General features: G+C 41.5%; 1 protein-coding gene across 2 annotated transcripts in view; it reads right to left on the bottom strand.

The window, feature by feature from the left end:
- mtus2b (microtubule associated tumor suppressor candidate 2b) overlaps positions 1 to 21,834 on the bottom strand; it is a 42,168-nt gene extending 20,334 nt beyond the window's left edge. For both annotated transcript variants that reach the window (XM_039786912.1, XM_039786922.1), the window contains exons 1-6: positions 21,647 to 21,834; positions 11,573 to 13,641; positions 10,345 to 10,537; positions 8,513 to 8,728; positions 3,369 to 3,515; positions 22 to 120 (exon numbers count right to left, since the gene is read on the bottom strand). In XM_039786912.1, coding sequence (XP_039642846.1) covers positions 22 to 120; positions 3,369 to 3,515; positions 8,513 to 8,728; positions 10,345 to 10,537; positions 11,573 to 13,438 — 2,521 coding nt within the window. In that variant the 5' untranslated portion in view covers positions 13,439 to 13,641; positions 21,647 to 21,834. The remainder of the gene's footprint in view (positions 1 to 21; positions 121 to 3,368; positions 3,516 to 8,512; positions 8,729 to 10,344; positions 10,538 to 11,572; positions 13,642 to 21,646) is intronic.
- Between the last annotated feature and the right edge of the window lie 2,191 nt (positions 21,835 to 24,025).

The following is a 24,025-nucleotide window of genomic DNA, read 5'->3' as shown; positions in this document are numbered from 1 at the left end:
ACACACACACACACGACTCACCAGGGGACTGTGGTTTGGGCGATACCACTGCAAATCTTTTGGGAGAGGACTTTGGTGGCAAAACAGCCTCTGTGTCCTTCTGCCTTTCTCTCCTCGAGGCTGTGTAGGAAAGATAAAAGTTCATATGTTTTATAATGGACACATTTGAAACACAAGAAATACACTTTTTGTTTTATCTCATATATATATATATATATATATATATATATATATATATATATATATATATTTATATATATCATATATAGCTGATTATGAAAAATTTGAGTTATGCTTCAAGAAAGGAACCTCTATTGTAGCAGATTTTGGGAGAGAAGACAGAATATGTTGTTGCTGTAAAATAAGCTATAATTTTGTGAAATATAATTAAATGAAAACTGAAATGTTGGTGTCCTATAAACCCATAAGGGTTGGGCACTTTGTGTGCACGACACAGACATAAAGAATCAATAAATCAATCAATCAATCAATCAATCAATCAATCAATCAATCAATCAATCAAATACCTTACCTAAATAGTAATTCTATTTTAGGCTACTTTATACTCTTCTGCAATGCCTTTCAGAGGACAATATTCTTACTTTTTATTCTTTCACTTTAGTTTATTTGACTGTTAAGGTGACAATTTACTTTGCAGGCTGAGATTTTATATACAAAACATGAGTTTATAAATTAATTATTATATATATAAATGTGTTTATATGGATTAAACTATGGCACATCTATGCAAAGTAAATCAGGCTCAGCTGTAATGCTACAGCATTACAAGCTGCTTAAACATTAAAGCACTGGTAATAATAACCCAGTAATACATGAAACAACTCTATCTTCTTCAACTTTATTGTTGACGTTGTGGAAAATAGTTTTTGGCTTCACCAGACTGCGTTAATAAAAACACAAACGCGTTATTTTTCTGTTTATGCGGCGGTACCGCATAAACAGAAAATATTTACGTGAATCATTGTTAAAAAAATTAATACTAAATATTGATTGTGCGTAAAAGAATCAATTTTAAAAATCGTTGCAAAAGTTGTGTGACTAAGGGTTCCCTTTTGCAGTCGTTTATACCTATTAGGAGACCCATCTACACTAAAAGATGGTATTGCTTTAGTCGATGCAGAATGGGTCCAGACAGCTATCATGATTGGTAGCAGTGGAAGTCAGCTAATCCCCCATCAATCACGGATTGGTACAATGCCCTGACTACAGTTGCTGCATACTAACAAGTGTCCTTCGCCCTGCTGGATAGGTAAGACTGGTACTACTTTATATGGCAAAACTTTCTTCAATATATAAATGACCTTTAGTGATGAACTACAGGCTCAGCCCCCTCCTCCTACACAATACAAGAGCTCTCTGGTTCACATTTCTAGTGCAGCCTCCTCCATATATGTTTTGTTGTTGTTGTTGTTGTTGTTATGTTGTTACAGTGGTCTTGTCTGGTGTCTATGTGGGCATATATTGTGTATGCATGCACTGATGCATGAGTTGCCCTGTTTGTTCAGTTGTGTGATGAATATTTCCATGCTTCTTATTTGTCACTGGTAACCTGTACTAATGTTTAAAACCAATAAAACGTTTCCAATGGGACAGTGTGGTGTAGTGTGGTACAGTCAGTGGCCACTAGCTGGAGTTGCTGCTCCACTTGTTCACACAGGTTCTGTAGCAGGAAGCTGAGGATGCTCCTGACTCACACAGGAATACAGTGTGTGACCACTGGATGGTGGTGATGCTCCACATCCACTGATGCCAACACGGGCCACAAGGTGCAGCCGCTAACAACAAAGACGGCTACATCAGCAGAGAGGGAGTACATTATATACGGTACTGTATCACTGCTGGGATGCAATGTTAAGCAACAGTTAAGACACATTGCAGAAGGAATCAGCCTTTAGGTTCATTATTTTTCATTTCTTCGGATCTAAAATGATATCCCCCACTGGGGGAATGAACACTGGGCGTTAAGGGTCTGCCATGAGGTACACTCAATTATGGTGCTAGGATCTCTTCATCACTGTGAGGAAGCTTTGTGGTTTTTCAGCTCATTATCACGCTCATCTAGCTCAGTTTTAGAGGATTTGTCGTGTGTTAAATACAGAAAAACTCATTTTGATAATGATTCCTGTTTTGTCTGTAAAGTCATCCGAGGATGTTTTCTGCTGAAGGACAACATAAGTATTATGCTATTAATTCAAAGAGGCACCTACATGTAACACTGATGGCCATCATTTTGCATATCAAACACAAACAAAAATGCTCTGACAAAGACCTTGTAGTTGAAATCTTGAAACATTAGTAATTTGTATAATGGGAAAAAATTTTTGCATTGTGGCAGAAATCTTACAATTTAGATAGATAGATTAAATCAGTGGTTTCCCAAAGTGGGTGTCCGGGAACCCCCAGGTGTGGGTCCCAAACAAAAAGGGGAACAATGTATTTACACTATTATTCCATCCCTAAGTAACACAATGACAGAATGTAATGACTATTTTGGATATGGGTTCCATACACTTTCTGTAATAAAACATCTAAAAGCAAAGATCCTATCAGATGGGGTCCCTGGGAAAAGAATCCTGTCAGATGGGGGTCTGTGGTCTAATTTGTGTCAGTTTAATGGAAACCACTGGATTAAATTACATACAGATTACCTATTAAGTGGCGATTCCGTTTCTTAAATTTCTTCAAAATTTGAATACAGTTTACATTTTACACCCGGCTGAGAAAGGTGGGAGATGTCAACTATTCCATTTAATCATACAGAAAATACAAGCTTTAGCATCCTATATGTAAATTAATTGCCTAAAGCAGTTTAGACACTAAAAAACATAAATTCTGTCATTTCTGACCGAGTTTACTTAAAAAAAATTCCATTTTTTTCATGTTCGTACACAATGCAGGCCCAGTTATGCACAGCACACCAGCATCTATAAACTACCCTGCTGGGTAAATGTCTACCTGCTACACTTCAGTAACCTTAACAGAGACAAATAACACATAGAAAACCGTCATTTCAGTGGATGACATGCTGGATGTGAAACAGTGCTGTCATTACAGGGCTGGGGGCTGAGGAATGAATACCAACATGGGAATTGAGGGCTACAGTTCATCAGTCATTGTGTGCGTGTACATTCCAATGCTAAGCTGCCACCTCCCCCTAACAGTGCTGCTAGCACACATTCACATATCCAATCTCAAGGATCATGTGATCACAGGACACAGTGAGCTGGATCGGGGGGGGCGGGGGTGTTGTGGAAACAGCAACAACAAGGATGCTGTCTCTGGAGATGCAACGCCACATAAACAAGCACACGGTGAGTAGCAGATGCTGGTTTCCTCAGGCTACGTACCAAGCGGGGAGCAGCGCTGCGGCGGCAGACTGCGGCGCTGGAGGCTGGGGGCGTTGGGAGGGTGAGGCCGGCTCTGAACGTGGGGGGCTTCGCTGGGGGGCGCTGTGGCGTTGTGGAGAGGTGTGTCGTCGCTGCCACTGCCCGGATCTGCAGAGCAGGAAGGATGACAGAGAACAGAAAAACATAGGCATGTGTTTGTGTCAAAATGTTTAAAGGTTACTATTTACAGGGATGCATGGACCCTGTGACACTGACTAGGGATGGTTGAATGGATACAACACTGGAATCTGCTTTCAGTCATTTCATGTTTCCACTTGTTTTGTTTGCTGTGTATCAATGAGAATCAAGCTGCTATGAGAATCAAGGAGTAGAAATGTTTAGTCCCAGTGAATCACGTCCCACTGACCTATAAAGGATCTTTTTTTTTGGATCAAGTATCAGAGGATCATTGGCTTTCTTTGGAGAGTAGTTTTTTCTAAACCGCAGAAATTCACTAAGACTAGCAAAAAGTAGAATGCTGCAAACATCTTAATTATTCATAACAGCTGTTATTACGCCTCTAGCTTTCTGTGGATATGAAAGGCTTTGGTTCAAAGACAAACTGAGGCTGTAACGAGGAGTGGTCCAACAGAAAAACATCACCAAGAACAAACATCCCCACCATACGGACGGGAGATTCCTCAAGTTGTTACACGCTGTTGTTTTCTTTTACAAAATGTCATCCGGATAAACTCTCAACTGTCTCTGGATTCCAGCACTGTTTCCACAATTCAGCATTTAGGTTTGTGAAACTGGGGAAACCAGATAGCTCCAACTACTTATCATGAAATATTCAGCCCCTCAATCAATAACACTGCTGACACATGCTGCACCTATAGGTGCCTCAGCACTCTCAGAGAGGAAAGACGGACAGGTTGTGCCCTTGAATTAGAATATCCTTATTCTTGATCGGAGAATTAATATGTCAGATGGGTCGAGGAGGCTGAAATCACAGATGAAACGGCAAGCTATTGCAGTAAAATGTAATTCATTTGAATTAAATATAAACTAAATTAAAACACGTTTGATGTCAAAATGTCCAGGGCCTGTGTGAAACCTCCGGTGGAATGACAGTAACTGGGAGAGTCTGCACAGCAGATGCTTCTGTTTTCCGAAGGCGTCCTACTGAAAGGAGGCTGAGCCAAGCAGCGGATTGGCTGAAGGAGACGTTTGGAGGCTGAGTCACACTGCTAAATGCTGGTTTCTAACCTGCATACAGTACAGAAGACACAAGAAGCACTCCACTCTGCTGGTGACTAATGCAAGTGAGAACCGACAGGTTAATATCAAAGTGCCCATATTATGAAAAAATCACTTTTTCTGGGACTTGGGGTGTTATTTTCTGTCTCTGGTGCTTCCAAACACATACAAACTTGAAGAAAAAAAAAACATCCATACTGTTTTGAGTGAAATACAGGGTTTCTGAATGTGTCCTGCCTTCAGTCTCCAGGTGAGCTGTTCAAAATCTGCCCGGCTTTCTACGTCAGTAGCCGAGACGAGGTGGCTAACCGTAGCATGCTAGCGCTAGCATGCTAGCTCGTTCTCAATGGCAAAACACTGCTACAACACACACTAGTTCATCATAATCTACAAAAGAACTACTTCCATGTCCCTGTTCTGCAGGTATTCCACGCAAAGTTGGAAGTGCGCTCTCGTTTAGAGAAACAAAGAGCTATCTGATGTGATCCTTACCTACAGTAGCTACTGCGCATGTGTGCCTCCCAACAAAGATGGGATAGAAGTGCGATGCCTCACTCTGTAGCTAAAACAGAGACCTGAACACACAGGGTGAAAAGAGGAGCTGCAGCAATGTGCAGTACAACAAAAATATGCTGTTTTTTGGAAATTAAACCATATAAACCTATTCTGGTACAACCTCAAAATACAATTATGAACCTGAAAATGAGCATAATATGGGCACTTTAAATACAACAGTGTGTGTAGTTGCAATCCGGCTTATTTTTAATATAGCCTTTGAATGTGCAATTACCGTATCTTTTACTCCTCAATATTTCCTCTTAATCTAATGTGTTCTCTACTGTCTTTTATGTAAGTGTTGAGTTATTGTATTTTTTAAAAAAAAGTCCATCTAGGGACGTGCATTGCAAATTAACTTAGGCTATAAATGCTGCGGTGTGTGGCATAGGTCTATGCTACATACTTATTCCTATACAAATAAACATTAATAACAATAACAGAATTAGCTTTTCTCAAACAAGCTGTCTGGCCTGTGTGGTGCAAATATTAGAAATACACAAATTCATACAGGTAAAGTGGGAATATTCAAATATATTTGTCATATTTTGTTTTTGTTCGATTAGTTTGATACAATTAATTTTTTAATAACCAATCAGAACAGTAAAACAAAGCACGGTGTGGCATGTCTGCAGTAGGACGCCGATGTGAACTCGTATCTTGTGCGTTTAAGGAAATCCCTCAAGATACATTTTAGACAACGAGTAACTGTAAGCTCTTTGTGAAAAGGCACACTTTACAGTGAAACTGAAATTGGTCTGAAACAGTTTTTATCAGATGTCCTCTTTACGTGATGGACTAAAAAAACTAAATTGCCCTTTCAGTTAAAGGATCGTAAAGACTTTGAAGAAAATAGTGTCTGGTGGTCTTTTTTTTCTTGCAGGACACGGCAGGGATGGGATTCATCCACAAGAAAAGAGGCTTAATATTCTTTATTATGGCATGCCACAGAGATTTGTGCTGCTTAAACTGCTGTGAAGTCTCACTCGGAACCGGTAGACACAGCATAAAGTCAGATTATAAAGTATAGTCACTAGTAGCTATATCATGTCTATAAAAAGGTCACAAAATAAGAATCAAGGCAGCATTCAAATTGCTTGTTTTGTCTGACCAACAGTCCAAAATCCAATATATTTACTTAATCCAACATATTTACTTACTGCAGCAAATCTTTCAATAAAAATGTCTACTTGATAGACAACTTCAATGATTCATTTTCTATAAATCGAATACCCAATTGCAACTGTTTTAAAAGTCCCATGGCATGAAAATGTCACTTTGAGTTTTTTTAACATTAATATGAGTTCCAAATGAATTCCAAATGTCACCAGCATCCTGATGTTCATTATGGAAGGATGTACTCACTCCCAGTCCCACGGTTTAGCTGAGGTGCATCCCCGGGGAATGTGGCTGCATTGGAGGCATACGGTGGTATTCTAATAGAGCAGCGCTGTCAGAGCCAACAGCCTGAAGGGAAACACTGTCATGCAAGCTGCCAGTCATGTGTATTCTGTCTGAGCTACTCCCAAAGCGCTTTACTATCTGGTAGACACCCAACTACTCACTAAAGCAGCTGAAAGGAACACAGCAAATGTGTAATTCCTTTACAAATTTAACAACAGCTCCACAGGGAAACTAACAGAGACAACAATGGCAATAAAAGGGCTGAGTAGGCCACACTTACATGACTGCAGGTTAGCATCTGGAGCTATGGATGTTTTCTGAAGAATCAGTGTTAAAAACGGTACAAAATGACCCAGTAAAGTGTACATTGGAGACTTTTAGGAGGGAAGCCAAAGCGCAAAGAAAGATCATTATCTGACTTGACTGTAGTGAAAGTTTGAGGAGGAGAGCCACAGGCAAGAAAGAGGTTGGGTCGGAGGTGTCGGTGGTAAAAAGAGCTTCACAGATAATCCTGTCGTACCACACCCAGACTCTCTCTGTTCCACATATATTGCAGCCGCCGGCACCACCTTTTCATTTAACAGATTATAAATAGGGAAGAAGAGACTGCTGCTGACACGTGAGGCAGTTTCTACAGTTAAGGCTGGGGGGACATGAGAAAACAGCTGTTTTCTTTTTCTGTCTGAGGACCCTGTCTGCACCAGAAGCTTAAAGAAGCGTCTGAATCCAGCAGGTCAGAATAAGACAAGACATAAGTAAAAGTGGAGAGCAGGGAAAGGCAGCAGTCAGCTGTCAAGGCTGGAACAAATGTGGTGACACTTGAGAATGAGGACAGCAGTCAACCCATCATCATATCAGCCAATCAGCACAGTCAGTACAGATGCCACAGGGACCCTTTTGCCTGTATAACAGACCAGTCTTTTTATTTTTATTTTAAAGATTATTCATTGGGCATTTTTATTTTATCAGATAGTGATAGTAGATAGACAGGAAAGGGGCGAGAGAGAGAGAGAGAGAGGAGATGACATGCAGCAAAGGCCCACCGGTCGGATTCAAACCCGGGCTGCTGCCAAGGACTACATGGGGCGCAAGTCTACCAGGTAATCTAGAAGTTCCCCCTGCAACAGATCAATCTTAAGCTTTTCTGGACATCTATTTTGGGTGATTGGAATTTATTTTAGTTGATTTTGGTCAGTTTATATTTATGGTGATAGCTAGCACAGTAAAGATTGATTCAGCACAGCTGTTTGAGGTGGCACTTTGTGACTCAGTCAGACAGGATCAGGGGATGAATGTGAAAACGCAGGAGGGGAAAAAAGTGATTCTCTTCACAGTACGTCTAAGCATTTTCACACAGTGGTTGCTCTGAGTCAGCACTCTGAACAAATGAATCTGCAGTAGCTCCATGTTGGAACAGAACACATTATATTTAGTAAAAGCTGTAATGAACTGGCAACTTCGCAGCTTGTTCTGACACATTTCTTATGTCTCTGTTACACTCAGAGACACTCAGCTTGTCAAGTGAATTGATTTCTCTAGATGAAGGCTGCAGGAAGCTCGGGCCTGAGCGACCGGGATCTGATCCAGATAAAATGCTGCAGTATGCAGGCTGAGGGGAGGAGAGGGACTTACAGATTTCTTCGTCGAAACCTCTGTGGTGCAGCAGCTTTCAGCGCCTACTCGGGATAAATGAATGAAAAATGAAAGGAAGTGACTGGCTGTTACTATGGCAACTGAGGATAGCAGGGGCAGCCACGACTACTGCTGAACTAACTAACGAGGAGATGTAAATGTGATATCACACAGGCACATCAAACAGAAATATATTTCTGTCAGTGCGCTATTCCACATCTACGTATTGTCACGAGTTACACATTATGAGCCAAAGTAGTAAACTTGTGTAACTGTAATTCATATTAAATGTATGGAGAGCGAGGGTGACTCACGCTGAGAGGCTCGGCAGGGATCACTGTGACTGCTGTCGTTAGACTGGGTGCTGGACACCGACGAGACACTGGAGCTCCGGACGAAGCCGAAGGTGGCCAGACGGGCAGCTGGCAGGGCGGTGAAGCCTGGAGGACGGAGACCAGACTGGCCTGGTTTCACCAGGACGCTCTTAGGGGTGGCTTCTGGACCTCTTTCTCCTGACCTCTTTTGCTCTCCTAGAGGTAGATGGGAAAATATTAGTGGGTGAATCTACAAGACCTACTGAGATAGGGGCCACACTTTCTGTTTCTACGTTATATTCTTATAACAAAACATAAAGAGTATAGAGGTAAAAGTAATAAATATATACGATCTTATGAAATCCAATCTTTGAAGCTATAGTGCGTAGTTTCTGCCGCCCCCATGAGGAATTCTAAGTAAACACAACAAAACAGTTGGCGCGTCCACATGATACAAGCCTTCCGTGATTGCACACAGGCTCACCCCTCCTCCACGCAGTTGCTAGTAGCCAAGGGGGACACGGAGGATTAAAAAACATGATGGACTCTTCATTATCTTCACTCGAGTTCTGTGCGGGAAAGTCATGAACATAGTCATACTGAGAAATCAAGAGAGAGTTGTGTGGAGGTGATAGTCTTAATTGCATTGTAGAAACTCATTTGGCAATGGCTTGAATGTAACGGACGTTCATTAATAGCAAAACGTTACGCACTAAAGCTTTAAAGCCATAAATTCCATGAATTACTTAAAAATGGGCAATTGTAAATGAAACATCCGTTTTCTTTCCCGATCTGCAGTTTATTTCCTGACCGTGCACCTTTAGTGTAACTAAACTTCTTCATGGACTGAATTGAGATAACTTCATGATGTGATTAGTATTATTATTATTATTATTATACAGTAGCTGCAGATTGAGTTGGTAGATCCTTGCTCATTGTAATGAGAAAAAATGACTATTTACTCATATATAAATAATGGCTCAAGATTTATTGGGAGAGAATATGCAAGAAAACCAGAGTAAAAAAAAAAAAAAAGGATTCATGTCACTTTTCACTGTTCACTAATTCTCATGCAGCTACAAAGACGACACACATACATGGAAACGTAACAACTTTCATTCATTCAGTGAGGAAAATGCACATAAATCAGAGAGTCTAGATTATGATTTATAATCAGATAAGAGCAGGTAGAAATAAGCAGCGCAAGTTGGTAGGATATGTGTTACATTGCTATTAAATGCTTAGCACTTCAAAGAGTTTAAGGTGCCAAAAGCCAAGCCTCATCCGTAAAGCATGACGGGGGGGGGGTGGATTTTGTAAACCATCCAGCGAGCCGAAGACGATAACTTCTCTGCAGCTCAAAAAGAAGATGGGATGTGCACAGAATATCAAAGTATGCATAAAATTATTTTCCCACAATGGTCTAAATGGGTTCAAACCATTCTTTGTTTTGTAACATAAACACGTTAGTAGGCAGCATGTTAAATATGCTCCTGTGTTCTCTTATTTAGGATAGGACACAACTTTGTCAGTTTACACTGAAATTCATTTTGCGCTCCCGAGCAGTTCTGCTCAAAAAGAAGAAATACAAATAAAAATAAAATAACAACTATACATACAGTATAGTACAAAGATGAAGACATATCAAAAGCCATGCCAAAGAAACATAATATCCTCGGGCCCAGATCTTAATTGGGAGGACACCGATTTTGGTTTAGCAACAGGATAGACTGATCTAACTTTTTTAATCCCATTGAAAAATCATAGCATATGCCGACACCACGTGTACATTTTCACTTTGAACCGATTAAGCCAGCAGATCCCCATCTCACCTGCAGGGTCCTGGTAGCCTCGGGGAGCCGTTGCGGCTGCCTGAGCGCACTGGCCTGGGGCCGGCGCTGACCTTGGGCCTGTCTGTTGAACTCTTGTCTTGGCTGCAGGCTGCCTGGTGACCGCCCCTAACCCCAGCTGAGGCCTCAGAGCTCTGGGTGAGCGGTAGACACTGCCTCCTTCTTGGGAAACAGGCTGGGGAGGAACATTACAAATACAGTTATCATAATAAATATTTCAACTGACAGGCAATAACAATCAGAATCAGAATACTTCATTGATCCCCTCAGGGAAATAGTTAACTTGCAGTTGCTCACAGTCAAAAAGGCAAAAATAAGAGTAAGAAAAACGTGTCAATAAATGTATAACGTAACATAACTAAAGTGCAAGAAATAAAAAGGTTTTGTAAAAGTAAGGTATGATTAGGTTAGAAAGATTGTGTTGCCATACTATGGATTGTGCAAATGCTATTGGAGTACAGTGTGAACATAAAGTAAATAAAGTCCAGTTTTAACATAACTAAAGTACAGTAGCACTGAACAAGTGGCTGAAACATGTCAGACTACAATGATGTCAGGTGTTGCACATATAACTAATAAATTATTGCACGGAGGAATTATTGCACTATTCCTTGTCCAGGAATATTTACATAATAGAGATGTGATATGGATAATATCATTCATTTGCATTATGGAGTGCAATGATAAACTAGATTATTTCACTTATAACTACATTAGACATTGTGATTGTATGTACTGATATACCCATTTTGTTACCCTAAATCAGAAAGTGAGGCTGCAGAAGCAAAGAGCACCCGATCACCCCGACAGACAAGGGCTGCGTCCCAGGAAACGGGGCCACACCAACATTAGCCTCTTAACCCCCTACAAGAAGGCTTCTTCTGCATTTAGTAACTGTGACATTTATCGTTGGCATTACTGTTAGCTTAGATGCTAATAGACTGCACACAGGCCTTGTGTCTTTACATTTAGGAGGTCAGAACAATTTCATATGTTCACTTTTATGAAACAACTCAATGTTAATACTTCATAGTTTGGGATTTCATCGGTGAAATTGAATTTTTCCTTCTTCCACTAAGCGGTTAAAACTGTTGCTTTGCTCGGATATTTTGTCAATTGCATGTTACTGTACCTTTTTGTTTTTTGCTTCAACCACTAATAAATGCAGTTATGTCATTTACGTGTATCAAATCAAAAGTCCATTTCTCACCTCTTGGAAATATTTCTCAGGCATATCCTCATGAAAACTGCCCGACTTTCCACTCAGCCTTTGAGGGATGGTGCTGCTTGGAGGTTTCGCCCCAGTCCCAGCCATGGCTGGAGGATAGTACCCCGCCTTCTGCATCTCCTGTCGATATTTGTCAAACAGCAGGTTGGAGGAACATAGCACCGGCGTGGATTTAGGTTGAGGACCAACCTTTGGATCTTTATGAGCTGGTGGGCTGGAGTAAGAAGATAGTCTTACTGGGAGTGTAGAGGCTTCCAGCTGGGCATCTGTCCCTTGGGGTTTTGCTTGGGGATTCTTTCGAACATAGGTGATGATTTTTGGTCTGACATTTTTAGGCTTCTGGGGAGGAGAAGACCTCCTGGGTTCAGGCTCTTTCTGCTGACACGTGACAGGTTTGGGGATGCAACTGCTCAAACCTGTCTTACCCGGTGGTTTGACTGTTTGACTTAATGCTCTCTGAGGGGAATCGCTGCGCTCCAAGCTCAGTGCCCTGCCGCTCTGGACCTTGGCTGGAGAACCAGGCGGTCGTCTCTTGGGGGAACAGGAAGTTGTTTTCGGGGAGGTGGGAGTTGCTGGCCGACTGGGGCTTCCCCATGGCTTCCTTCTCTCCAGACTTGAAGAGCCGGAGGTGACTGGGTTCTCAAAAGAGCCCTGCTTTTTGGAGGTGTTATCAAAGGAGAGCTGCTTCTTGAAAGTATTCTCAAACGAAGGCTGCTTCTTGAAAGTATTCTCAAACGATGGTTGCTTCTTGAAAGTATTCTCAAACGATGGCTGCTTTTTAAAACTCTTGTCAAAAGAGTTTTGATTTTTCAACGAGTTATCAAATGATCCTCGTTTCTTTATGGCTTTGGTTTCAATTGATGACTGAGTCCCTTTTGTACCTGTTGTGGGTGGGTTCATGTCAGGGGCCTCATCAGCTTGTGTGCTTTTATCCATTTTAGTGCTTTCTTCATGTGATGTTTTTGTATTGGGTAAACCCTTGTGCTCTACACTTCTCCTTTGATCACAGTCTCCCTCTGGGACGCTATCGCCTGCTTTATTTCTCTGGTTATTGTTCTTTCTGTGCTCATCAATGACATCCTTACACGGAATAACTCCGTTGCGCACTTGTGCCTGTGATGCCGCATCCTCTGAGTGAGCTGTTGAATTCAAATTCATGTCCACATCTTTCCTGTGTATTGTGCTTTTCCCAGGGGAGAGGGGAGGGTGATCAGCTCTTTCAGAGGCCTTGCCAGTCTGGGAAACCAGAGTCACGTCTTCTGAGATGGTTGAGTAAGGACCAGAGGCAATGTGCCAGGAGTCTGTTGTCTGGCTCCTGCCAGCAGTGTCCATAGCAGTGTCCATGCTTGAAATGGTGGACAGACAGGACACAAAAACATCGTTTTCTGAGCTTAACTCAGTCCTGGACGCCTCCCTGCTCTCAGAGACACGAGAGGCACTGGATTCCTGCTCACTGGACTTTCTCTCTTCCCTGCTCTGATTATCTGTCACCTGTTCTACTCTGGCTTTGCAGCGTGGTGAAGGCTTTTGTTGAAGCTCTTTCTGGTCTGTAAGCCCGACAAAGTCCTCTCCATCCTCAACCAGGTAGGCCTCCAACTCCTGACACTCCAGCATCTCAAACTCGGCCAGCTCAGGGTCGTCACACTGGGAGTCCGTACCCCAGATGATGACTTTGTCCTGCTGTGCTGTTTCAGTCGTCAGGCCAGAAAGCGTGCCAGTGTCACCAGCCGTGCCGTCATCCTCTGTCCGGATATCATTGGCGTTGGCATCCCCTTCAGCCAGCACGCCAACCTGCTGGTTGTTGTTCCCTAACTCCCTCTCACCGAAATGCTCTCCTCGCTCGCTCATTTTGGAAACCGCTCTTATAGAGCCCTCGAGAGCACTTCCAAAATCAATCAGCCATTACGAAAAAGGTCTGTCTACCCATCAAAGAGTCTTAGTGGCACAGCAGGAGCCTAGATTGGATTTTCACATTTCATTCCAGTAATCAGAAAGTCTAATATCATATCTAATTTGGAAGATGGATCCTCATGACATCTTGGGTCCTTGTCCTGTATAAAAACAAAAGATAACAAATTACAATAACAAAAAAATTTGAGCTGTCAGACACAAAAGTATTGAACGGGTGTAAGCTGTTCTAAAAGATTCAGAGCCCTCAATGAACTATTGTCAGGGGCCCCAGATTTTTTGGCAGCACCCCTGTAGAAGACACAGAACCATTAATATCTTCTTCTGTTGAAAAAAGTCTCAATTGCTTCCCGCTTCCTCTGAAGTGTATTTCATGCAATGTAACTGAATTCTATACTTAACTAGTAAAATAATATACTCTGGAGTAAACACTGTGAACACCTAATGTAACACGTGTTCTCAGATCTGTGTGACAGAATGGGATTCTGTCTGATCCGGTCTCAGTAGCAAACCATGAATGTAGGATTGCAAAACCCCATACTAGAACCTTACTAGTGGCTTGTTATGGTTATGGCTGAAAGGTCATACCAGGAGAATATCATACAAAACATTATTTATCAAGAGAACCAGAAAGGAGAACAGACAGACAGGAGACCACTTACATTCTGACAATTATAACTGCATTCATTCTTCTAGAAGTAACTACATTTAACTAATTATCTTTGGCTAATTATCTACTAAATTGGCTTGTATAGGAAAACAATGGATGAGCATAAGAATTTGATCTTTCCTATAAACAGTGCCTGGATTGGTCCAAAAAAAAAAAGTGCCAGTACCCTAATTCAGCGGTTGCAGAAGAAATAAGAGGATCACGACATGGTGCCGCTCCTCAGCCACAGCAGAAATGAATTGGACCAAGGAAGGGGCCAGTACCCCATGACATTATCATCGCATGGTCTTGGATATATTCATAAATATTCATAAGTATATCTTGTAGGGGTGACCCCAAATAGTGGACTATTGGATGATTCAATCTAAGGAGCCTGATTCGACTACCAATCTCACAGCTGACTCATCGCAGCGTCTGAAAATGTGGTTATGAAAAAAAAAGGATCACTCAATTCAGCCTATAGGGGGGTGTTCAATGTCTGGTTTTACAATTGATTGGTTTCACCCAATAAATCATGATTTATAACCTGTTTTATTATAAACATCATCCCTTTAATATACTGTTAATAACAATTGCATTATTACATGTCATTTAGCTGACGCTTTTATCCAAGGCGACTTACAATTGCTATATATGTCAAAGGCTGGATGCCTCTGGAGCAACTAGGGGTTAAGTGTCTTGCTCAGGGACACATTGGTTGATGTATCGCCAGGGGAATTGAACCCAGATCTCCCACACCAAAGGCGAATGTCGAATCTACTGCGCCATCACCACCCAATTAGAAGCAAAGGTACTTACGTGGACAAAAATCAGAAGTGCTGTTCAGTTCTGGCCTATTTCAGGCACTGCCTAGAAAAGTCTTTGTTTTATAGCCAACAATATGAATATCACTTTTGCAGAGTGCTTTTCACAGATACAATCAGTCAAGTGCTGTGTGTTGATTTGTTTGTGGACACTAATGTCTCTACCTGTGTCTCTGACTAACAGATTGCGGGCACTATTTTAACGATCTAAGCACACAGCGTGAAGCGCATGGCGCAGGTACGTTAAAGGTCCCATGGCATGAAAATTTCACTTGTTAATTTTTTAACATTAATATGAGTTCCCCCAGCCTGCCTATGGTCCCCCAGTGGCTAGAAATGGTGATAGGTGTAAACCGAGCCCTGGGTATCCTGCTCTGTCTTTGAGAAAATGAAAGCTCAGATGGGCCGATCTGGAATCTGCTCCTTATGAGGTCATAAGGAGCAAGATTACCTCCCCTTTCTCTGCTTTGCCCGCCATTGAGAAAGAGAGAGACATCATGGAGTGCAAACAAGCAAAATGGCAGTTGGTCAAGGCCACACCCCCACCCTCCACCTTGCCCCCCCCTCCTCTCTCCTCCTCAATAGCATTTAAAGCTACAGACACAGAAATGGCACATACTAAGGAAAGCTCATTGTGGGACTGGCTCTAGTGGCTGGAATTCTGCACCAAAGCTGAATATTTGGAAAGAGACTTCAGATACAGTATTAGGGGACCACTAAGGTCTATATAAAAGAGACTTCAGATACAGTATTAGAGGACCACTAAGGTCTATATAAAAGAGACTTCAGATACAGTATTAGGGGACCACTAAGGTCTATATAAAAGAGACTTCAGATACAGTATTAGGGGACCACTAAGGTCTATATAAAAGAGACTTCAGATACAGTATTAGGGGACCACTAAGGTCTATATAAAAGAGACTTCAGATACAGTATTAGGGGACCACTAAGGTCTATATAAAAGAGACGTCAGATACAGTATTAGGGGACCACTAAGGTCTATATAAAAGCATTCAAAAACCAGCATGTCATAGGACCTTTAAGGGCGTGTCCAAATCCACTTTTGTTAGTTTGACGGCAGAAAAAAAAAGAGTCTGTGCGCCGGGCGCATGGTTGAAAAGGGTTGTACTTAGTGTCTTCATTAAGTCATAGGTGTGTTTTGGGCGTAACATGCAATAAACCAATCAGAGGGTCATCTCCCATTCCCTTTAAATGCCAGGCGTGTTTTTACCTTGGCACATTGCTATTATGATGGAGGATTTGCACCGTAATATTTTTATTTATAATCTTTTGTTTGCGTGCTGTTGCGCTTCCCTGTGTGCGTTACAGGCATAGTGTGCGCACGCTGTGTATAAGCCTAGGTGCATTTTACTGATGCACTGTTAAAATAACAATGAAATGCTGCGCTATTGACTTTAGACCAGGATTTTTTGTCAATGGATGGTCTTAAAATAGCAAAGACACTTGCGTCAGGCTTTACGCCGCACCAAGTGCTAGATAGGGCCCTATATGTCTTATGCTTCTGCTTAACCATCAGCCTTGCAGTGTAGTTTGAGATTGTCAAAAAGGTCATTTACATTCTGCAACTGTCATTGTCATTGTCTACTGTATGATCCCAAGCATGTTCCCTCTGAGTCATTGCTTACTGTTCCCTTCACTGCTGCAAATACATCAAATGTTACCAAACCCAGAACATGAAGTAAACAGCTGACAATGACACAACAACATGTCATTGTTTGAGATGAAAAGAAGCATCTTTATGATATTCTTGCAGAGGAGCTGTGTGGTTGTGGCATAATGACAGCATGCTGCGCTGTGGGGCAATCAGGAGGCGGTTAAGTTGCTACTACATTAGCAACGAATGGCTTCACATTTATGGTGTTTACATGTAAGCATGTGTGTGACAGGCCGTCTCTGAACTCTGATGCTGCTGGTGGTTTTTGGAGTTCTCCTTGTGAGGCCTTACTGCCTGTACCTACAACACAGAATGCGCTTACTATTAAGTATGATAGCGAGTAATCTGTAGACACTAGAAGTCATGAGGGACTTGTTAAACACAAAGTGATACTGATGTGGAACTTATAAGTGTGGAAAATATATTTGTCTGCACCATGTGGGACTGACTTCCCTGCTAAGATCATGATAGGGGAATTTATCAAGTTCAAGACTGTCAAAATGAATTTAATGTTTTGGAGCACATGGTCTCACTTCTGATTATAAGAGCTGTATTTAATAATTGCTATGGGGGTATGGGAAGATCACCTGTTAGAGCGCACGCCCATATATAAAGGTTTACTCCTCGACGCTAGCGGTTCAACTCCAACCCATGGCCCTTTGCTGCATGTCAGTCCCCCTCTCTTTCCCCTCTTCGGCTGTCCTTTAAAAATAAAGGCCTAAAATGCCAAAAAAATAATCTTAAAAACATAGAAATAATTGCTATAGATTATTAGCAGCAGGTGTGTTCACTTGTTCTGATATTTAAGGTCTCTGATTAGGACTATAGTATACATTGGAAAAATCCAGTGATCAGCTCCATTTCTCCGGTTTCCCTTCATGTCTTTAGCCAAAGGCACATAATGAATGATGTCTGCAATTGACCTATTTCCTGAGTGGCCTCGTAACCAGTAGAGCGAGATCTTTACCAGACGCTCAAAAGCACCTGCACATTACGTTCCCATCTCGTCAAATCTTTGCTATTATTCAGCTCTGGTTGTCAAGTTCAACTACATTCACTTTTAACAATTGAAAATTAAATTAAAAACTAACAAAAAATATTCAAATTTTTTATGCTTACGTGGTCAATTCAATTTTATTTATAGTGACAAATCATAACAGAAGTTATCTTGGGACACTCTGCAGATAGAGTAGGTCTAGACCGCACTCTATAATTTAGAGACCCCCAAAATCTGTGCCTACCTACTTATTTCAAGTCACAAAAACTAAAAGGAAATAAAAGATATGTTATTTCAGGTATGCAGTAGTAGCCTAAAAAGGGATGTCATTAGGGCTGAAAATAGAAAGTGCAAAACAAATACCTGTTCAAACAGCTTGGGGCGAAAGCGCTCCATGGTGTTTTAAGCCCCCACTGCGGACTTCAAGGCACCTAACCCTAACCCTAGTGCCTTCCATGCAGCGCTGCCTGGAAGACGACGTTGGGGGCTTAAAACACCAAACACTGGCGAAAGCAGAGCTAAACTGGTGGATTCTCTTTGTTTTATTAGTCCTTGTTAGACTCATCATCTTTGCTCCCACATTATGCCCTAACAAATCCACTTGCACAGCAGGAGATAGCATCTCATTTCCCTTCTTATGAAAATAAATCTCTCGTGTCATATTAGTTTGCTGCATGCTCAGAACAAGGGGGGAGGGGGGGGGGAATACTATCGGTTACAAACCACATGCTGTGTTTTGAAATGCAAAGAGGGCCCAAAGACAGCAGTGTGTTGTTTAAAGTGCAGGCTAACACACCACACTAAATGCTGTCTCAGCACCTGCACTGCAGATCCCCTTACACCTGCCTCTCCCCTGCCTCCCTACCAGGTCTCCCACAGCACTGTGCGGTTACCACATAACGCCACTAACTCCCTCTGGGTAACCAAACAACCGATGAAGCGTCGGTTAAGATTCTTGCCTGTAGTACGCTGCCTGTCAAGAGATGACAAATTGGATAAATGAAGTCTTGTTTGAAGAGAGAAGCTGCAATCTGGTAACAGGATTGTTTCTGCTGCGGGCAGCCATGATACTTCTCCATCCCTTAAATTGATTTACAACTCCAAATCATTGCAGTGCAGACAAGCGTACACCGCAGTAACAACAGTACTGAATGGCATATGACGCTCATACTTCAAGACAATGGAAGATAAGAAATATCAAGGATACAGTAAACAACTTGGGGACAGATCGTCCACATATCTGGCACCGCTAAATCTAAATAACTTGTCAAATGACAAAAACAAACAAATGGAAGTTAATCTAATGCTAATTTCTAACATCAACATCTCTCAGAATCACAAAATAGACCCTAGCTGACTTTAAGGAATCCTATTTTACCCTACCTGCCCTACTTTTGTGAGTCAAGTATTTCATACTGTGGATTTCATAATGTTCTGCTTCACAGCCTCCCATGCAGTACAGAGATAATGAACTAAAATAACTTTTTAATTCATTTCAACCTTGTTCTCTTCCCAATTCTCTGGAGAGCTGTCCGCCGGGCAGGAAAGAGCGGGATGCTGCTAGTCTCGCTGACTGAAAAAGTGCAGCGCAAGTACTCTGATCCACTGATATTCTCTTCACTTCCTTTACCACCCCTTTGCTATTTCCACTCCCACAGCACATACTGCTCTAAAATCTAATCTGACTTCTGATCACTCTATATGTATTAAATGCACTATCCGTCTTTGTAATGTTCAATAGGCTACAGTATATCACATAAGTATCAGTTTTATGCACTAAAGTGAGAAACAAACTCATCACGCATCAAAAATTAGGAGAGAATTAGGACCGAAAGAAAGGTACAAAACTAATTTGTAATCTGTGTTCATGTCTCAAATCAATCTGTCCATTTACTCTGCAGCTCTGCTCCACAAACGGGGGCAAATGCTCAGTCATGGTGTTAGAGGTGCTAGGTGATATTCTTCATCACTTCTTTTACCCCCTCCCCCCTTTTGCCATTTCCACTCCCACAGCACATAATGGTATGGGGCTGAATGATATGAGGAAAATATGCAATAACGCTGTTGAATATCGCGATAATGATAAACAGAGACTGAAGTTTACTCAGTTCTGCCTTTCTGCTGCTTTCAGTATTCTGCCACAATACAATAACACATTGCTTGTCCAATTTAAAACAAATGAAAGGAAATCATTACCAACATTCTTTTACTGAACAAATTAAAAATTGAACTGACTATAAAAAGGCACCACTAAAGAAAGAATGACGGGTACATTTCCTGGTTGTTTCCGGCTCACGGCTGCACCAGCTGATAAAGTTCCTGCGGTGACACCATGATGGAGACTGAGGAAACGTACGCTCGTACCAACAACATGCTTCCCTGAGCATGTTCCCCCATCCCCCCCCAGTGTTCAGCATCCCACCCCGCCGCCACCTGCCTCCTGATACTGGATGCAGCATGGCGGGCGAGACCTTCACATTCATCAGGGCCTCTTATGAAATCTGTGCATCCTTGCGCGACGGGGCTTGTGCGAGTGTGCGCTCAGACCACCAGGTTTTCTCCGTGAAACAGAAGCTCGGTCACTTTCAGCAGGCGTATATATATATATATATATATATATATATATATATATATATAGGAGCAGAGCACAGATCAAGGTCTCCATGTGTCCACCAAGCTTCACTTGATGTCTAATCTGGAATGCTCATGAAATATTGAGGATGCATGAACATGGAGGCGCCAGTCTCCCTCCCTTTTTAATGCTTCAGCAGCCCTGACTTTCTTTGTGTAGCCAAGCAAAGGTCAAATAAGATCTTCTGTTGTTGTGACTTTAGCACATTGAAACTAAAGTGTGTGCCTCTAAGGCCTACAGGTATGGCTGGGTATCGGCAATCATTTTACAAAATCGATACAATCAGATAAGGGACGTTTCAGTTACAACGCCAATCTGGCTTGGATATAAAACAGATTCTCCAAGAACGTATGCTGTAAATTGTACAAGGAAGAAGCAACCCTAAAATATTTTGTAATGATGCACCAGGTTAACGTTTACATTACAACAACAACAGGTTTGTTTCAAATCATTTTCACTTGAAAAAGGCATATATTAAAAGATTGATTTCTGGATTGTATTAATCAATATCCGATCACTCAAACAAAAGTCGGTTTTAACTGGAGAATCGATCATTTCAACAACACCCTACCTACAGGTGAAAGGTGAAGAAGCAACACGTGCCGAAAAAAAATAACATGCAGCAATATGTAACATCAACACCTTAAATTAGTATAATCACCGATCGATGCCTCTGTGGTGCTCAGTGCTTCACTGTCTGTCACACCTTACATAATGCAACAAGGATCAGGCCTTTTGGATAACTCACCGACAGACATCTGTCTCTTCACTGTTACTGATGTTCATTCATTCAGCTCGTTGCTGCCTGGTTCCTCATTTCACAGCTTCTAAATATAAAGTGCATCCACACACACACACACACACACACACACACACACACACACACACACACAGACAGACAGACACACACACACAGACACACACACATGATCCCCAAACAGGAAGGAGAGGGGAGGCTTTGTTGCTTTTAAGGACATACACTGGAAAAAAGACATGATACTCTAGACGCAAAAGAACATATCGCTCTCACACACACATACACACACACACACACACAGGCACACACACACACACACACACACACACACACACACAGGTGAGTCAACCTATTAGCGATGTTATCTTTTTTATATCTCGACTGTATCCAACAGCTATTAGAATTTGCACGCCTGGAAAACACTTTGACAATGACTTGAAAATATGAACGTTAACACACAGACCAGCACCAACAGGATGCTCCGCAGTCTCTCCAGCAGACGCAGCAGTAACGTGTCTATACATCTAACGATCAGTGGCGCTGATGGGAGATCGAGAGGAAGAGAGAGAGGCAGAGGACCGTCCCGTCCCCCGGCGGGAAAAGGTAGACCTTACCGTTCAGATTCCGCTAATCCGCGGGAGAAGAGCTCGGCACTGAAGACAAGAAGAGGCAGGAGGGACACATCCAAATGTAGCCGTGAGGAAGGAAGGGAGTCTTCAGCTTCGCTGGGAAACAGAGGGGAGAGGAGAGGAGAGAGGAGAGGAGAGAGGAGAGGAGGGGAGAGGAGAGGTGAGAGTCTGCAGCTTCGCTGGGAAACACGGAGGAGAGGAGACGAGGGAAGGAAAGGAGGAGAGGAGACTCAACGCCCATGCAAACATGGGCTCCAGTCGCCCCCTGCAGGTGAAGTCATCAATTTTTTTTTTCTCTTCATCAAATATTTAGAGCTACACACAGAAACCTACAGTATCATCACACCGTGTACACGACAAAGTGACTACACAAAAACATGAATTGAGTAAGGGTTGACCTTTAGATAGGAGCTTTTTGTATAATTATTCTATTCTTATTTATATTAAACCCACATAATACAAATACATGGCCTACTTAATCATCTTTTTTAACAATGAAAGAGTTTTCATTGCAATTACTTCTTACAACCCCCCCCCCCCCACATCAAAATGTATCTCTTCACTTTGTCATTATTTATAAATAAATAAAACATGTACACATTTGAAACAGTGAAAAAAAAAAAAAAACAGGGAAAACACCCATAACACTACAGCTGCAAAGATTAATCGATTAGTGTCCACTATGAAATGAGTCATGTCATTTTACAGCCCAAACAACTAAACCAATAATTGAGAAAATAATCAACAGATTAATCGACAGTGGAAATAACCTTTACTTGCAGCCTTATAAACACACTTAGCTGTGTCAGGCAACGCATCTGTGTCACATGCTGCTGGGATGTGTGCACCTCATCTATTTAAATTTTTTTTAATAAAAATCAAAGACAAAACTCTGTGGCTTTAACTTCCAGCATTATTTATTTACAGCACAAACTATACAAACCGAAACAAATATGAAGACAGCACATGCTGAGCAGCCTGTAAACACAATTAGAACTTAGCAGTACTAGAAAATCCTCCCTCAAAAAAAAGTTTTAAAATAGTGCAGCATGAAAATGTGTACATAAAACAGACAGTGTCAAGGACAAACATGTTAAGTACTTGCGGTTTCATTTGCATAGATGAAGCCTCACATGAGTTTTACTGGAATAGTGCAGCAGATTAATAAAAGAATTGTTCACTTTGGTATACAAGCATGAATTTTGGCACATATACTCTCTAAGGGCCACTATTTTGGAAAAAGGCGTTGGCCACTCAAAAATTCAATATGGCGGCTATTTTTCAAGATGGCCACCGAATATTATTAATAATAATAATAATAATTATTATTATTATTATTATATAATTGCTATTCAATGCTTATTATATCAATTATTCAAACAATGATCCAAGCATAAAATTTGATACAAATTCTCTCTAAAAGGACATCAAGCATGTAAAGATGGCCGCCATTTTTAAAGATGGCCGTCAAATATTAATCAAGCCAAGGGGTTATCCTTTTACCACCTCAATCATAGACATAATACACATTCAGGTATGGGATACAACTAGGTTCGGGTCACCTACACCTAGCCCGATCATTCATCCCGTGCCATTTACACCTTCCAGGTAATCATACATGAACAGGTCATGTATTGCCCCGCTTACCCTTGGCTCGGCTCTCCCGCGCTGGCACAACCTGTCAATTCAGGTGCGGCTATCTAACTACATCTATTACTAGCTAATTGATGAGGGGCTGTAAGACAGCATTTGGGACACTAAACTTAGCTATACTATTACTACTAGTCAAGAACTACAGTGTAAGTAAAACTAGATCAGCTGACACTGAACGCCATGCTGAGTTCCACAGCAGTGAAGTCACCAGTGTGCCCTGGTTGTGTAAACGTTCACTCTATTAAACAAAACCTTCCTTAACACATTAAATTGAGCTCTGACAGAAATGGTGGCCATCTTGAAAATGGTCGCCATCTTGAATTTTTGAGTGGCACACACCTTTTTCCATGAGAATGTTCGTTGAAGAATATTTGTACCAAATTTGATAATAGCATCACCATTTGAAAAATGTATGTAAGGATTCAAGAGAAATGGCGGCCATCTTGAAAAATCCAAAAAGACATTCTTAAGAGAGTATTTTCACAAAATGTTATGCCTACATCACTGTTTGAACAATTGACATAATGAGCATTTGACAGAAATAGCAGCCATCTTGAAAAAATGGCCACCATATTGAATTTTTGGGTGGCAAACGCCTTTTTCCCAAAGAGCGACTCTTGGAGAGTATCTGTGCCAAATGTCATGCTTGTATACCAATTTGAACGATTCTCTTGAAATATGCCATTAATCTGCTGCACTAGAACTACAGCG

The sequence above is a fragment of the Perca fluviatilis genome, chromosome 2, assembly GCF_010015445.1.
Source record: "Perca fluviatilis chromosome 2, GENO_Pfluv_1.0, whole genome shotgun sequence".
Lineage (NCBI taxonomy): Eukaryota > Metazoa > Chordata > Actinopteri > Perciformes > Percidae > Perca > Perca fluviatilis.
Note: the sequence above shows the minus strand (reverse complement) of the source record. Positions and strands in the feature narration are given on the sequence as shown.